Source organism: Danio rerio, chromosome 20 (genome assembly GCF_049306965.1).
Source record: "Danio rerio strain Tuebingen ecotype United States chromosome 20, GRCz12tu, whole genome shotgun sequence".
NCBI lineage: Eukaryota > Metazoa > Chordata > Actinopteri > Cypriniformes > Danionidae > Danio > Danio rerio.
Window position 1 is genome coordinate 9909078 of NC_133195.1, and position 19107 is coordinate 9928184.

The 19107-nt window shown below is 31.3% G+C and overlaps 1 protein-coding gene across 2 annotated transcripts; it reads right to left on the bottom strand.

Moving 5' to 3' along the window:
* Positions 1 to 8561: 8561 nt before the first annotated feature.
* Positions 8562 to 18368, bottom strand: si:dkey-63j12.4. Of its 2 annotated transcripts, XM_073932885.1 has the most exons (5): positions 18322 to 18368; positions 13420 to 13516; positions 12856 to 12966; positions 9098 to 10574; positions 8562 to 9011 (listed from the first exon to the last, which is right to left on the bottom strand). In XM_073932885.1, the coding sequence occupies exons 2-4, from the start codon at positions 13507 to 13509 to the stop codon at positions 10431 to 10433; spliced, it is 345 nt and encodes a 114-aa protein (XP_073788986.1). In that variant the 5' UTR covers positions 13510 to 13516; positions 18322 to 18368; the 3' UTR covers positions 8562 to 9011; positions 9098 to 10430.
* Between the last annotated feature and the right edge of the window lie 739 nt (positions 18369 to 19107).

A 19107-nucleotide genomic window follows, 5' to 3' on the forward strand; every position in this document is an offset into this window, starting at 1 on the left:
TTGTTCCAGGATCAACTAAGATGTTGAACTTGTTACACTGGTAAAAAAAATAAAGTTCTTCCTGCTTTACCCTCCTCATTAAATAGTGTTTATAAATGCATTTAAACCACATCAGATGACTTTGTATCTTGTGCGGTGAATTTTGTTGATTTTCATTTCATTTCATGCCGAATACTTTTAAGTGAATAAAAGGTCTTTGTAGAGGCAAGAATGCCCTGGAAATTAATTTTAGAGGACAAATATTTATTTTATTGTTACAAATATGACAGAACACTGACGAGAGTGTACAATACACCACTGAACACTGAAACCAAAATGTTTGAATTGGCTCTGCTGGTCATAACCCAGTATAATTCAATTCATTTTTATTTCTAGAGCACTTTAACAATGTAGATGTGTCAAAGCAGCTTGGCATAGAATATTCTAGTAAATTGACATTGAAACTGTGTCAGTCTTCAGAGTTGAAGTATAGTTTAGTTCAGTTCAGTGTGGTTTAATTTTTCACAGCTGAAAGTCCAAATACTGAAAAGAAAATCCATTGATCCATCAATAATACAATTGGTTGGAAGCATTTGGCCTATGTAGCCTATGCTACGAAATTAGTAGTGTTATTTTAACTCTAACAAAGTTAAAAGTCAACTCCAAATGAGTGAACATATTGCTTATTGTCAGAGTTAATATAGTTACTTGTACAACACTTTGTTCCTTGACACTAGTGTAGAGTTAAAATTATTCCCTTTAAAATATATAATTTAACTCTGTATATTTTAATTCTAGTAAATTTACAATACTCCTAATTGTTAAAATAGATTACATCAGATAATTTTCCAAGAATGATAGAAAAATAATATCAATTACAATTATGTTATTAATCAATTTATTAACAAAACATCTTAACACTTCGCAGCACATTTATTTTATACTTCATTTAAAAAAATGAAAACAGTTCTGCATTAAAAACAAAGTATTCTGTGACATAATAATATACTTTTTAATGTAAGGGAAAATCCATGGCTAACTTTTGCATTTAAGCACAAAGATGAAATCAAAAAACATTCAAAGAAGACTAATCGATTCTGATTTAATAGACCAATGATTTTAAAACAAATTGTCAGTTAAATGTTGCTTGGATGTTTATTTCTTTTCAGATAACTATTTTAAACTTGCACATATGAATAACTAATTTACCTTGCTGTATGTTGTGTGTTCGTGCCACACAAAAGAACAGAAATTTGGAATGACATGACACATTTTTGTTGTGTGAAACTTTGCTTTTAAGTTCTTACAGTAAACACTGCTCTCTGTGGACAAGATATGTGGTCAGATGTTCTCTGAGGAAGTGGCAAAAGCTGCAGAATCATGCCCACGTTTTGAACACTTGTGAATTAGTCTTCAACATCAGTTTTCAGTTATTGTAACCCTGTTTACTTCATTTGTACTTTCCATTCCTATTAATCATGTTTTAGAAATCCTAAATGCGAACCAAACATTATGCACATTATGTGTGCTCATATTTTAGTGGAATGTGAGCAAAGTACTTATAATTTATATATATATATATTATAATTTATCAAACAAAAAACTCAGATGTGACAGCAACTATAGTTTCTCTTTTCAGTTCAAATGTCTGTACTGCCTCTGTGTGGTTAAACTGCTGTATTGCACTTGACTGCTTGAACTCATTTGACTGTTTATAGTTTATAGGCAGGAAATGAAAGTTTTTTAATTTACTGTAATTCCTCCCAGGAGCTTTCTTCGTTTTAATAATAGGACTTTTAATAAGATTTAATAAGACCTTATTAAATTATATAATCTTCAAGGAATAATTAACCTACTAAGAAACCAAGCTCCAAACAAGCATTCTTTTAAACAAAGCAATTATGAGTTTATTTCTGAAGCAAAGCGGAGAAAAAAAAAAAGACCATCGGAAATTAAATGTTAAGTCCGTATAAAAAAGTATCAATTACAACATTAAAACTTTAATTCGACCTCTGAAAGTATCGCCAGGGCCCGGTTTTTCAAAAGGTTTAATCCGGATCAAATTGATCCGGATTTAGTAATCCTGTTTTGCGATCTGTGATCACGTAATCCAGCTTACTTTTTGAGCCAGTTTTTCAAAGCAACATCGGATTGGATCAATCTGATCCGGATAGGAACTTTTCAGGATCACTAAATCTGGATTACTAGTGCTCAATCACAATGTAGATAGACAGGCCTGTGTAAAGAGCAACAAATATAATAGCCAGTGTGGGGGTCAATATAACTTTATTTTTATTTGAAATGAAAACTAAGAAAATTTAATAAATAATAAAATAATAATAATAATAATAAATAATAAAAACAAGAAAAAACCCACCCATCCTCTTCCAGCAGTCCGCTCATCTGAGACCTACAACACTGTACATTGAGGATATTTATAATAAGTTTCAAATTTAGATGTAAATAAAAGACTTAATGTCAAAAACTCCACAATAATTTCAGACTTCCTCATCTGATGTGGAGAGACCAGTTGTCTGAGCAAAGCCTTTAGGAGGCAGATCGCAAGTCTGGCCTCGGTTCGCTGCAGTTTGGTCAGAGTCAGTTGTTCTCTGCCAGATGAAGCTGTGCTTCTGCCCTTTCAGTCTCTTTTTGCAATTGTTGAAAGAGAAATCTAAAGTCATTGTCATTCTTTGCATTTTTATTTTTGGTTATTCTGTTATCATTGCATGCATCACTAATAAATATTCTAAAAAGGAAAATATTTTCCATTGTGATGTATATATATATATATATATATCAATTAGTGACAGAAAAATTTATATTGTTTTTGGTCAATTTTGACAGCTGTTCGGGGGATTATTTTATGAGGCCAAACTCTTTCTTCTTTGCTGTAGGCCTATACTGAAAGGCTAAATACGTTAAAGCCAATAATACTATAGCCTGACAGATGAACAAATAAAATTAAAACTTTATTAATAAATAGTATATCTCGTAAGATACTGCATGATCCAAAAATAGCATTATTTAATACAGTTTTAAGTTTTCATTACATTTTAGGCATGAAATCCACGCTGAATCCACCCTTCTGATGGTATCAGTTTAATCCAGTTTTTTTGGATCAAAGTGATCCAAATCCTACAAAAAAGGTCTAAAAAACTCAAACTAAAGGTTTGATCCGGATCAAAACCAAGATTGGATTACGTGATCTAATCCGATTAGGTAATCCGTTTTTTCTTTTGAAAAACCCAATTTCAAGATTTGATCCAATCCCTTATCCAAAATCCTAGTGGATTACTTTTGAAAAACCGAGCCCAGGAGACAAATTTGTTATTTTTTATTTATCCTCAAAGTACCAGTATAGCAGAAGCCATTAATTTACATTAATTTTAATGAATCACCAAAGACCACAATTCAATTAAAAAATGTTGAAAAAAAGTCACCTATCTTGGATGTTTTGAGGTATAACCTAAATGTAGAGCAGTTTAAAATTGTTGTGGGAAAAATCAGCTTTTTTTTTTTTTTTTTTTTTACCTTTGAATAAAAAGTGGCATATCCTAATTCATACCCTTTGCAAACAAACTCAGTCTATGGGAAAATCCAAAGTTCCATATCCTATTTTATAAGACCATATCTAAATGTTCCAGTGATTAAAGTGCGAAGTATAATTAACAATTACAAGACTTTCCGCATTGTTGAAAACCTTCGAAGAGGTGGTCAGAAGCCAAAAGTGACACCTGTGCTGGCCAGTAAGGTAATACCTACTAATCACGGTATATGGCACTATGAAAAGGGAGGCTCGTCCTGATTTTGCCAAGTGCTAGTTGTCCTGAGACCAACATATTTTATGATGACCCAGGGACAACATCTCTATCAGCCAATCAAATGTTATTACGTCATCATTATGAGCCTCCTGCAGAGTCCGCCAAAAAACGCAAATTCAAATAAGAAAACACACCCACCCACACACAGGCAACTGCCATTTTCACCAGTGAAGAGGACAGGTGAAGAGGACAAGTGAAGAGGTGAGATCACCGGTTTTCTTCTGTAAGTTTACAGAAGCAGTAATGATTGTAAAATTCGTATGTGTTTATGGATTTGTCCCTTTTTTCCAGCGAAGTGAACGAGCAACGTTTAACTTTTGTTTGCATTAAGTTAGCCTAATTAGCCATCCCTACCTAACGTTAGATTAGCGTGCTGCTCTACCGTTACTGTGACTTACTTTCTGGTATTAATTAAAACAAGCTAACAGTATTTTTTTTAATATTTAAATCTAGCAAACGTTATTAAACGCGACTAAACTTGCCCTCTTGCTAACTTAGCGCCATTTTTTTCTAATAATTCGGTTTTTAACATGTATTATGTCAATTTCATTTAAAGACACGCCAGAAATGTGGACCAAAACAGCACTAGTTTAAACACAAGACAGTAGGTTATTTGAGGTGTTAACCTAACTACTGTGAATCGCTGCAAAATTCAACTAACGTTAGTGATTTCATTATTTATTCTGTTAAATATGTTGGCATCATCACAGGTTTATTAATATCATTTATATTTTAACCTCAGGTCATCATCACTGATTTATTAATATGTAAACCTCAGGTCATCATCACTAATTTATTAATATATTTAATATGTTAAACTCAGGTCATCATCACTGATTTATTAATATTATTAATATGTTAACCTCAGGTCATCATCAATGATTTATTAAAATTATGAGTATGTTAACCTCGGGTCATAATCACTGATTTATTAATATTATTAATATGTTAAACTCAGGTCATCATCACTGATTTGTTAATATGTTAACCTCAGGTCATCATCACTAATTTATTAATATATTTAATATGTTAACCTCAGGTCATCATCACTGATTTATTAATATTATTAATATGTTAACCACAGGTCATCATGACTGATTTATTAAAATTATGAATATGTTAACCTCAGGTCATCATCACTGATTTATTAATATTATTAATATGTTAACCTCAGGTCATCATCACTGATTTATTAATATTATTAATACGTCATCATCACTGATTTATTAATATGTTAACCTCAGGTCATCATCACTGATTTATTAATATTATTAATACGTCATCATCACTGATTTATTAATATGTTAACCTCAGGTCATCATCACTGATTTATTAATATTATTAATACGTCATCATCACTGATTTATTAATATGTTAACCTCAGGTCATCATCACTGATTTATTAATATTATTAATATGTTATCCTCAGGTCATCATCGCTGATTTATTAATATTATTAATGTGTTAACCTCAGGTCATCATCACTGATTTATTAATATGTTAACCTCAAGTTATTATCACTGATTTATTATTAATAATAATATGTTAACCTCAGGTCATCATCACTGATTTATTAATATTATTAATACATTAACCACAGGTCATAATCACTGATTTATTAATGATAACATATTAACCACAGGTCATTATCACTGATTTATTAATATTATTAATATGTTAACCACAGGTCATCATCACTGATTTATTAATATTGTTAATATCTTAACCTCAGGTCATCATCGCTGATTTATAAATATTGTTAATATCTTAACCTCAGGTCATCATCACTGATTTATTAATATTTAATCAACCTCAGGTCATCATCGCTGATTTATTAATATTGTTAATATCTTAACATCAGGTCATTATCACTGATTTATTAATATGTTAACCTCAGGTTATCATCACTGATTTATTAATAATAATAATATGTTAACCTCAGGTCATCATCACTGATTTATTAATATTATAAATACGTTAACCACAGGTCATGATAATTGATTTATTAATATTATTAATATGTTAACCTCAGGTCATCATAGCTGATTTATTAATATTATTAATACTTTAACCTCAGGTCATCATCACTGATTTATTAATATTTGTTAACCTCAGGTCATCATAACTGATTTATTAATATTATTAATACGTCATCATCACTGATTTATTAATATGTTAACCTCAGGTCATCATCACTGATTTATTAATATTAATAATATCTTAACCTCAGGTCATCATCACTGATTTATTAATAGGTTAACCTCAGGTTATCATCACTGATTTATTAATAATAATAATATGTTAACCTCAGGTCATCATCACTGATTTATTAATATTATTAATACGTTAACCACAGGTCATAATCACTGATTTACTAATGTTAACATGTTAACCACAGGTCATCATCACAGATTTATTAATATTATTAATATGTTAACCTCAGGTCATCCTCACTGATTTATTAATATTATTAATATGTTAACCTCAGGTCATCCTCACTGATTTAATAATATTATTATTATGTTAGCCTCAGGTCATCTCTGATTTATTAATATTATAAACATGTTAACCTCAGGTCATCATCACTGATTTATAATTATTATTAACACGTCATCATCACTGATTTATTAATATGTTAACCTCAGGTCATCATCACTGATTTATTAATATTAATAATATCTTAACCTCAGGTCATCATCACTGATTTATTAATATGTTAACCTCAGGTTATCATCACTGATTTATTTATAATAATAATAATATGTTAACCTCAGGTCATATTCACTGATTTATTAATATTATTAATACGTTAATCACAGGTCATAATCACTGATTTACTAATGTTAACATGTTAACCACAGGTCATCATCACTGTTTTATTAATATTATTATTATGTTAACCTCAGGTCATCATCCCTGATTTATTAATATTAACATGTTAACCTCAGGTCATCATCACTGATTTATTAATATTATTATTAATACGTCATCATCACTGATTTATTAATATGTTAACCTCAGGTCATCATCACTGATTTATTAATATTATTAATACGTCATCATCACTGATTTATTGATATTATTAATATGTTAACCTCAGGTCATCATCACTGATTTATTAATATTATTAATATGTTAACCTCAGGTCATCATCACTGATTTATTAATACGTCATCATCACTGATTTATTAATATGTTAACCTCAGGTCATCACTGATTTATTAATATTATTAATATGTTAACCTCAGGTCATCATCACTGATTTATTAATATTAATAATATCTTAACCTCAGGTCATCATCACTGATTTATTAATATTAATAATATCTTAACCTCAGGTCATCATCACTGATTTATTAATATGTTAACCTCAGGTTATCATCACTGATTTATTTATAATAATAATATGTTAACCTTAGGTCATATTCACTGATTTATTAATATTATTAATACGTTAATCACAGGTCATAATCACTGATTTACTAATGTTAACTTGTTAACCACAGGTCATCATCACTGTTTTATTAATATTATTATTATGTTAACCTCAGGTCATCATCCCTGATTTATTAATAATATTAACATGTTAACCTCAGGTCATCATCACTGATTTATTAATATTATTATTAATACGTCATCATCACTGATTTATTAATATGTTAACCTCAGGTCATCATCACTGATTTATTAATGTTATTAATATGTTAACCTCAGGTCATCATCACTGATTTATTAATATTATTAATACATCATCATCACTGATTTATTAATATTAATATGTTAACCTCAGGTCATCATCACTGATTTATTAATATTATTAATACGTCATCATCACTGATTTATTAATATGTTAACCTCAGGTCATCATCACTGATTTATTAATATTATTAATACATCATCATTACAGATTTATTAATATCTTAACCTCAGGTAATCATCACTAATTTATTAATATTAATAATATCTTAACCTCATGTCATCATCACTGATTTATTAATATGTTAACCTCAGGTTATCATCACTGATTTTTTAATAATAATAATATGTTAACCTCAGGTCATCATCACTGATTTGTAATATTATTAGTACGTTAACTTCAGGTCATCATCTCGGATTTATTAAAATCATCTTTTAAAAATCATATATATACACACACACACATATGTGTGTGTGTGTGTGTGTGTTTTTACATAAAAACAAGCAATAAATATTTTGTTCAGACTTCCTTAACTCTTTAATACCTAATAAACTCTTTAAGTCTGTTTAAAGCTGAAATTTTAAACACATGTTAAGGATTGAGCTTCTAGATTGTAGTTTTGTGTAAAACCATTTCAGATTTACTAGGCCCAGCAGCACAAACTCTCTTATGGCATGGAAAAGTAGCAGTTTTTGGAGATGTTATAGTGTTTTATTAAACGTGATGTGTTTTATTGTAATATTAACATAGTACAAACTTTTCAGCCTGTTGTCTTGTCCCTTTATCAAGAAGTCAATTTATCAACTAGAAAATGAAAATCTAGCATCTTTTGTAATTTTGTATAACAGGCAACTCGTGATTGCAAGTAACATTATTGTTTGTTTGTTTTTCAGGAGGAGCATTGAACAAGATAAATGTGCAAAACCTGGGCCCTGAATCATGCTTTGATTTGGCAACTCATTTCTTGGAACCTCTCGCAGTTGATGTTTTCTTTTCCTTTCTAGAGGACTGCCTGAAATAAGCTTAGTACACAACTAAGGTGGTAAACAAAAACAAAACTCAGATTACGTTTTTACAATTAGAATTTTATTTCATTTTAGACAGTTGTTCTATTGTAAATGTTATGTTCTAAACTGATATCAGATATACTGTACAAAATAAAATTTAAAAAAAACTTGTTTTCTTTGCGTTTTCTTCTTGGTTTAATAGCAAAACCGACATCTAGGGTCAGTTCTTCGTACGTGGATTACTCAGTTAGCTGGATTTGGATAATGACGATTTGACACGATTCAGGATCGTTTCGTTCTTCAAAACTGATCCGAGAGTTGTTGTCATAGCAACAGTTCTGGTAGCTCAAACCTGGTCGGGAGCAGGTTCAATTAATATAAACAGGATTAGATCGGGTCAGTTCAAGCAAAGATAATACAGAAAGAATGTACCAGATTCTGACATTCTTACAGTAGTGGTTTTATACACTTGGGAAAATAGTAAATATTTTTTAACTATATATATATATATATATATATATATATATATATATATATATATATATATATATATATATATATATATATATATATATACACACACACACACACACATATACATACACACACACACACAACAATTCTGTCTGGATTTTGAATTGGCTGATAGCCGTGATATATTTAAGTAATTTAAGCATCCGTACTACCTTTTTACCCTTTGTGTATAACTCCGCCCACATACAGCAGACACTACAGTTTGACAAATATTATTGCTGTTACACAACAAAATATACTTTTGAGGCTTTTTTTAGTTGAGAATGTAGTTGTTTTGATTGCAACTATGCAGTTTATTTGCAAGAATAGTGCTTATTTTAAAATATTTACAATTTCTGAGAGACAGCTCGTCGTCGACAGTTGACGTTTTCTATCCACAAGATGGCGACAGAACCGCATAATAAGTCCTTACGGCTGTTTCACACCTGCAAATCTTTATTTTACAAATTTTATAGATCAAACAGTCCTGTATGCTTCTCAAACTCTATGAGGAGTACGTCAGAAGACAATCGCCAGTGATATTTGGTTTTTGATTGACAGGATGTTGTAAGCCTATAGTTATATCTATACAGTAGTTATAATGATATTTATACATAATCCACTTCAGTAATGTCCAGCGGCAGAGTAACTGCATGTTAATTTATGCTCGTGCAAAGGATGAGACGGATAAAAGTGATCAATGCATGCCCTTCTTTTACTTATTTTCGTGTTGTCAGGTTCACAGTGCAAACAGCTCCCAGGTGAAATAACTTGAGCGAACAAAGCAAAGCCGAATAAAGCTTTCTTCCTCTGCTTAAGCAGCACAGCACACAGTGAGTTCACATCATCCAGCATGGGTGTCGAACTACACTACCCACAATACGCTTTGCTATGGACTACAATTCCCGTAAATCACTTCCCCTCTCCAACAAAACTGATACTAAAACTGTTTTACTATTGGTTTTGTAGTTCGAGCCGAAATAAAGGTTTGTTGCAGTTTTTATTAGTTTAAGTTCATTTGATTGACTATATGTAAATCAGTTTATATTATTGACATTTATTGGGTAAAATTGTTACTTTTTACTGTTATTCAATGTATTTAGGTCATTATCAATGCACTGTCACTTTAATTGAGCGTGAGCAGCGCTATCGCTGCACTGCTGCTTCAGCGATGCTCACGGCTCACTGACACGCTGCTGCGTGCGGTAAGAAAGTTCTAATCTGTTAACATGGATGCCAAAAAAACACGCGCCGCTGACGCTTGCGGTGTGAAACAGGCGTTACGTTTAAAAGATATAATAGTCTTATTTCTAACTATAGCAGATCAAATATTAAACTGGTGAGCACACCTGCCAACACTTGCGTTTTTCATGGGGGTTTATCGCGTATTTCAGACCAGTCACCCTGTTTGTGTCAGAGTCTCTGTTTATAGCATCTTCCAAAGTTAGACCACAGATGACCAATTGTCTCCCAGTTGTTCCTGAAGTACTTGCAGACATATTTGAAGTTCCTAAACTGGCAGTGAAACATCTCAGCCTTTTCCTTAAATTCTTGTGCCTGTAAAAATTGACAAGGAAAATCATGTTTCATGATGTTAGCATAAGAACTGCTGTAGATTTTTAGCTCATTAAATAATCCTTCACACAGACATATACCCCAGTGTGTATGGTAAATCTACTGAGAATCTTTATTGTTCTTATACTGTCTAAATCACTGTAGGTCTATGACTGGATAAAACAACATAACATAATACTATTTGCAGTAACTAAAACAGACCCACCAAACAATCCATGTTTATAACAAAAAAGAAAAGTTGCAAAGTTATCATAAATTATAAAATCATAGTTTCACATTTAATCAAATTATTATAAATTTAATCAATTCCTTTTGGACTATGTAAGATCCATGATCTGAAATGTTATTCAGAACAGAATTAAAATATATCTTTATTTAAAACAAAAACATTTAGCTCATGCTGTAAAATGTACTTTAAACTGACCTAAAAAGGTATTAATTAAGGTTGTTAATATAAATGGAATGCTTACAAATGTGTGTAAAATATGTAAAGTTAATCTATGAAACTCTGCACACCTAGCCTAGTTTATTTCTGAACACAGTTGATAAGCAGCATAAATTCATTTTTGAAGGAGAGTAATTGTGTGTGAGTGAGAAGAGGCCAGATGCAAGTGTTATCTGAAAATTTCTCTTAAAATTAGAATTTTTTCTACAGCTCCTGTGTGTAGGTTCTGTAATTGAACTTTAATGGTAAGGTGTGTTTTTACATTGCCTTTAAAGTTAAATAACAGCATAAACAATAAAGGCTGGAAAATATGCTAATTTTCAGCGTACGACAGTAGAATGTAGTTTGGGTAACTTTATTGACGTTGCTAGCAATCGTTCTTCTCAATATCATTCTTTTTGGTAAAAATAAAATGAGGGGATAAGGATGTACATATTCATATTTACTTTAACATGTTCAATACAGCCAACAGTAAAATTTTACTAATGCACATTTATCCAAATCTTAATATGTATATGAGGAAAATCTATTCATGAGACCATTTGAATCGAATATTAGCAAAACTATCATATTTACACAAACATGTGTAAGCCATAAAAAGGTGTTTGTACAACAAAGTACAGGGGGTATAAAACGGATTATAATCAAATGACCCTTGAATATTTACAAAAATAGAGCGCTTGCGGACATATTTTTCAATGTTTAAATCAGCCCCGGAAATAATCTGCATGTGTTACTCTTGACCGCACACTGAGAGAAATCGAAAGTAACCCTGTCACTTAAAATGTAACTTTAAATGTCCAGTAGGTGGGGAGTCAAAACCAGAAGTATGTGATAGCACAACAATGATAGCGATTCAAAAATATATGTTTTGATGGGCTGAATATCATTATATTTTTGATGTCAGTTGTGGGCCGGATGGAGGAGGCAGGGCCGCAAATGGTTTGAGGGTCGGCAGTTTGAGACCTGACTTAGAGGCTTTTGCATCTGAACTCTTCATACTGTATGTGGTTACCATTTTATATTAGCTGTCATTAACATAATTTTTTCACATATTAATAATGCATGTTACAAGCTTGTTACCAAAGTAGAATGACACATTAGAACATACAATTGTACTATAAGGGTGCTTTCACACCTGTGAATTGATTTAGTTGTTCCGAAAAAGAGATTAAAAATGTTAACATTGTTGCTCTTTGCTCTTGGAGCGGTTCACTTTCAGACTGCAAAATTTCTAATCGGACCAAAAGAGCTAATACAAGTCAAGTGCGAGTAAACTCTCCTCACATTGGTCAGAGTGCCAGGGTTTTTTTTGCAGCGTTCTGCTCAGCTGTCAGGGGGAGGTGGTGGTTTGGTGGTGATTGACGAGGCGCGCACGCGCGACGTGTCTGAGGAGAGATGCGGTGGGGAGGGGTGAGAAGGGTGCGCGACGATGCCTATTTGAGGACCGGGAGGGTGATGCGAGATTACGGGGAGGTCATCACTCGTTTTCGGGCATCCGGAGACTTGCGAAACTTCCCACCCTACTCATAATTCTCTCTTCATATAGCCGTATGCCTATCACATATCCATAAAACACTGTAATAACCGTGCTCGGATCGGATCGCTTTCTCACTGCAAACGAACCACTCCAGGGTTCGTTTCAATCAAGCCGAGACTACCTCACTCAGGCGGTCTCGGAGCGATTACTTTGGCGTGGAATAGAGCGCAATTGCCTTGTTCACATATGCCAAACGAACCGCGCTAACTGGGCAAACAAGACAGGTTCTGAAACAAAAGTATAGGTGTGAAAGCACCCTAAAACAAATAGCAACACACCTTTGAACAGCATTTCATCTCTGACATAAACTGTATGATGTGCGCTCTTGAATCTGTCTTTTCAGGTCCATTCACACCAGATTCAGATATTGACAGCCAACGAGTTACTGCCTGTGTGTAATAAATGGTGGAAAAACGTAACACAACATATTTAATATGGTCAGAACTTCCATGACACATTCGACATTATTAGGATCAAGTATTATAAGCTTCAAGTTAAGGGGTACTCAAATCAAAGTAAAAACAATATATGTTATTGCTATAGCTCAGCAAAAGTTTGAACTTTTTTTTTTGCTTAAGTGCATCGATGACTGACATAAACACACATTAATACCCAGATAATGTCAAGTAATATTACAGTATGTTGTGTGACATGTTGCAATGTGAAATAAGCTTAAGCTCAATCCACTGATTCCTTAGCAACTGAAGATAAAAAAAAAAATGTGAATGGTAATACTGTTAGAGATTTACATAAAAAATATATTAATATGACAGTTGATAAAAATAGAATATGAATCTATAAAATGAGGAAAAACAAAAGCAGTATCATAACTTAGTACTTACTTGCGTTACATGGTACCAACAAAGGAGAATGTCTGACTCGTTGAACACCTTACGGATGGCATTGACTTCAGCCTGGTCTTTATCAACCATAAAACACCTAAAAAATAAATACTATAAACTTTAAGATAGAGAAAACAAATACAAAATATTACAAATGTTTGCTCTCCAAAGAATGCATTTTGTTGTTTACTGTTATTTACCTTCTCTAGAAAAAACTATTTTTGCAATGCATGAAATCAACATTTAGCAAATACCAATTTTGACCCGAATTTGCTAATATAAAGTAAAAATTCACAATATTAACATTGATGACCTGAGGTTAACGTATTATTAATAAATCAGTGATGATGACCTGAGGTTAGCATATTAATATTAATAAATCAGTGATGATGACCAGTATATTAATAAATCAATGATGATGACCTGAGTTTATTGTATTAATGATATTAATAAATCAGCGATGATAACCTGAGGTTAACGTATTATTAAAATGAATAAATCAGTGATGATGACCTGAGGTTAACGTATTAATAATATTAATAAATCAGAGATTAAGACCTGTGGTTAACGTAGTAATAATATTAATAAATCAGTGATAGTGACCTGAGGTTAACATATGAATAATATTAATAAATCCGTGATGATGACCTGAGGTTAACAAATTAAAATGAATAAATCAGTGATGATGACCTGAGGTTAACACATTAATAATATTAATAAATCAGTGATGATGACCTGAGGTTAACATGTTAATTATATTAATAAATCAGTGATGACCTGAGGTTAACATGTTAATTATATTAATAAATCAGTGATGACCTGAGGTTAACATGTTAATAATATGAATAAATCAGTGATGACCTGAGGTCAACATGTTAATAATATTAATAAATCAGTGATGATGACCTGTGGTTAACATATTAATAATATTAATAAATCAGTGATGATGACCTGAGGTTAACATATTAATAATATTAATAAATCAATGATGACCTGAGGTTAACCAGGGCTCTACAGTAAGGAATTCCCGATGGCCCGGGGCCAGTGTGAGAGATGCTCGGGACAGTAGACAGAATTGTTACTGGCCCGATCGGGGCAGTGCTGCCTTGTCACTAAATTTTAATAGACGGCAACATGACCGCGACATTAAATTATGAGGCTAAAGGAAATGTCTGTTTCTAACTTTGTGGAAACATTTAAATGGGTACAGCATGACGAAAAAATGTGATGTTTTGCTTAGTTTGCCGTCACTTTTAAGTCAGCCACCTTTTGTTTTGCAATAAAATACGTGCACGTTTTCCATACTGCTATATTTTACTGCTAAATATTTTTCAAATATTTAAATTCTACAACTACTGACATTAATTTCATTCATTCATTTTCTTTTCGGTTTTGTCCCTTTATTAATCTGGGGTCGCCACAGTGGAATGAACCGCCTGACATTATTTCGTGAAACATTATTTAATATATGTGGCTAACTTTTTTATTTCTTTTATTGGGCCAGTGAAAATTTTGGCAGGGCAAGTAAAAATCTGAACCACTGGTCCAATCGGGCCAGTAGAAAAAATCCTTAGCGTTGAACCCTGTTAACATATTAATATTAATTAATCAATCAGTGATGATGACCTGAGGTTAATGTATTAATAATATTAATAAGTCAGTGATGATGACCTGGGGTTAACATATTAATAATATTAATAAATCGACGACCTGAGGTTAACGTATTAATAAATCAGTGATGATGACCTGAGGTTAACATATTAATAATATTAATAAATCCTTGATGATGACCTGAGGTTAACAAATTATAATTAATAAATCAGTGATGATGACCTGAGGTTAACACATTAATAATATTAATAAATCAGTGGTGATGACCTGAGGTTAACATATTAATAATATGAATAAATCAGTGATGACCTCAGGTTAACATGTTAACTATATTAATAAATCAGTGATGATCTGAGGTCAACATATTAATAATATAAATAAATCAATGCTGATGACCTGTGGTTAACATAATAATAATATTAATAAATCAGCGATGATGACCTGAGGTTAATATAATAATAATATGAATAAATCAATGATGACCTGAGGTTAACATATTAATAATATTAATAAATCAATGATGACCTGAGGTTAACATATTAATATTAATTAATCAATCAGTGATGATGACCTGGGGTTAACATATTAATAATATTAATAAATCGACGACCTGAGGTTAACGTATAAATAAATCAGTGATGATGACCTGAGGTTAACATATTAATAATATTAATAAATCAGTGATGATGACCTGAGATTAACGCATTAATAATATAAATAAATCAGTGATGATGACCTGTGGTTAATGTATTAATAATATTAACAAATCAGTGATGATGACCTGAGGTTAACATATTATTTATATTAATAAATCAGTGATGATGACCTGAGATTAACGCATTATTATTATAAATAAATCAGTGATGATGACCTGTGGTTAACGTATTAATAATATTAATAAATCAGTGATGATGACCTGAGGTTAACATATTAATAATATTAATAAATCAGTGATGATGACCTGAGGTTAACATATTAATAAATCAATGATGACCTCAGGTTAACATGTTAACTATATTAATAAATCAGTGATGATCTGAGGTCAACATATTAATAATATAAATAAATCAATGCTGATGACCTGTGGTTAACATAATAATAATATTAATAAATCAGCGATGATGACCTGAGGTTAACATAATAATAATATGAATAAATCAATGATGACCTGAGGTTAACATATTAATAATATTAATAAATCAATGATGACCTGAGGTTAACATATTAATATTAATTAATCAATCAGTGATGATGACCTGGGGTTAACATATTAATAATATTAATAAATCGACGACCTGAGGTTAACGTATAAATAAATCAGTGATGATGACCTGAGGTTAACATATTAATAATATTAATAAATCAGTGATGATGACCTGAGATTAACGCATTAATAATATAAATAAATCAGTGATGATGACCTGTGGTTAATGTATTAATAATATTAATAAATCAGTGATGATGACCTGAGGTTAACATATTATTAATATTAATAAATCAGTGATGATGACCTGAGATTAACGCATTATTATTATAAATAAATCAGTGATGATGACCTGTGGTTAACGTATTAATAATATTAATAAATCAGTGATGATGACCTGAGGTTAACATATTAATAATATTAATAAATCAGTGATGATGACCTGAGGTTAACATATTAATAAATCAATGATGACCTGAGGTTAACATATTAATATTAATTAATCAATCAGTGATGATGACCTGAGGTTAATGTATTAATAATATTAATAAGTCAGTGATGATGACCTGGGGTTAACATATTAATAATATTAATAAATCAGTGATGATGACCTGAGGTTAACGTATTAATAATATTAATAAATCAGTGATGATGACCTGAGGTTAACATATTAATAAATCAGTGATGATGACCTGAGGTTAACATATTAATGATATTAATAAATCAGCGATGATAACTTGGGGTTAACAAATTACTAATAATAATACATCAGTGATGATGACCTGAAGTTAACATATTAATAATATAAACAAATCAGTGATGATGACCTAAGGTTAACATCTTAATATTAATAAATCAATGATGACCTGAGGTTAACATATTAATAATATAAATAAATAAGTGATGATGACCTGAGGTTAACATTTTAATATTAATTATTCAATCAGTGATGATGACCTGTAACGTATTAGTAATATTAATAAATCAGTGATGATGATGTATTAATAATATTAATAAATCAGTGATGATGACCTGTGGTTAAAGTATTAATAATAATAATAATAAATCAGTGATGATGACCTGAGGTTAACGTATTATTAATATTAATAAATCAGTGATGATGACATGAGATTAACGCATTAATATTAATAAATCAGTGATGATGACCTGTGGTTAACGTATTAATAATATTAATAAATCAGTGATGATGACCTGAGGTTAACGTATTAATAATATTAATAAATCAGTGATTATGACCTGAGGTTAACATATTAATAATATTAATAAATCAGTCATGATGACCTGAAGTTAACATATTATTATTAATAAATCAGTGATGATGACCTGAGGTTAACGTATTATTAATATTAATAAATCAGTGATGATGACATGAGATTAACGCATTAATAATATTAATAAATCAGTGATGATGACCTGAGATTAACGTATTAATAATATTAATAAATCAGTGATGATGGCCTGAGATTAACACACATACATATATATATATATATATATATATATATATATATATATATATATATATATATATATATATATATATATATATAAGCGATCATGACCTGAGGTCAACATAATTAACAGAATAATTAAATTATATCACTAACGTTAGTTGAATTTTGCAGCGATTCACAGTAGATAAGTTAACACCTCAAATAACGTTACTGTACTAACGTTACTGTCTTGTGTTTAAACTAGTGCTGTTTTGGTCCACATTACATGACCATACATAATACATGCTAAAAACCGAATTATTAGAAAAAATGGCGCTAAGTTAGCAAGAGGGCAAGTTTAGTCGCGTTTAATAACGTTTGCTAGATTTAAATATTCAAAAAAATACTGTTAGCTTGTTTTAATTAATACCAGAAAGTAAGTCACAGTAACGGTAGAGCAGCACGCTAATCTAACGTTAGGTAGGGACGGCTAATTAGGCTAACTTAATGCAAACAAAAGTTAAACGTTGCTCGTTCACTTCGCTGGAAAAAAGGGACAAATCCATAAACACATACGAATTTTACAATCATTACTGCTTCTGTAAACTTACAGAAGAAAACCGGTGATCTCACCTCTTCACTTGTCCTCTTCACCTGTCCTCTTCACTGGTGAAAATGGCAGTTGCCTGTGTGTGGGTGGGTGTGTTTTCTTATTTGAATTTGCGTTTTTTGGCGGACTCTGCAGGAGGCTCATAATGATGATGTAATAACATTTGATTGGCTGATAGAGATGTTGTCCCTGGGTGATCATAAAATATGTTGGTCTCAGGACAACTAGCACTTGGCAAAATCAGGACGAGCGAAAAGGGAGCAATACATCAAAATCCTCAACAGCAGCATCAGGCAGTCTGCAAAAAAAATAAAAATAAGAATAATAAACGTGGCCTTGAGAACCAGTGGACATTTCAGCACGACAACAACCAAAAACATACAGCAAACGTATGAAAAATGGCTAGCAGACAAAGATATTAACCTTTTAAAGTGGCCCAGCCAGAGTCCTGACTTAAATCCAATTGAGAACAGTGGATGGAGCTAAAAATCAGGGTAAAGAAGACCCTTCAGCCTAATAAAGTTGGAGCTCATCGCTAAAGATGAATAGGAAAACATAGCAATGGAGACATGCAAAAAGCTGATGGGTAATTATTGGAAGCGTTTGATTGCTGTAATAGCCAAAGGCTTTTCTGTTGTTTATTTAGAATTGTTTTGTACATGCCACCTTTTTTCAAATGTAATTAAAAGCTGAGAAATATTTTTTTATTTTCCATCAGGCTCCCTGAAAAACAACCATAATGGCAATTTTTTTTAACCATTATGACTTTCATAATGAGTCACATTACGGCCTTGACTTGCTTGACTTTC

Coding starts and splice junctions, on each gene's coding strand:
- si:dkey-63j12.4 (XM_073932885.1), bottom strand. CDS start 13,509: ATGGTTGATAAAGACCAGGCTGAAGTCAATGCCATCCGTAAGGTGTTC. Junction 12,967..13,419: donor GTTGGTACCATGTAACGCAA/GTAAGTACTAAG, acceptor TATTACACACAG/GCAGTAACTCGTTGGCTGTC. Junction 10,575..12,855: donor AGATGAAATGCTGTTCAAAG/GTGTGTTGCTAT, acceptor CAATTTTTACAG/GCACAAGAATTTAAGGAAAA.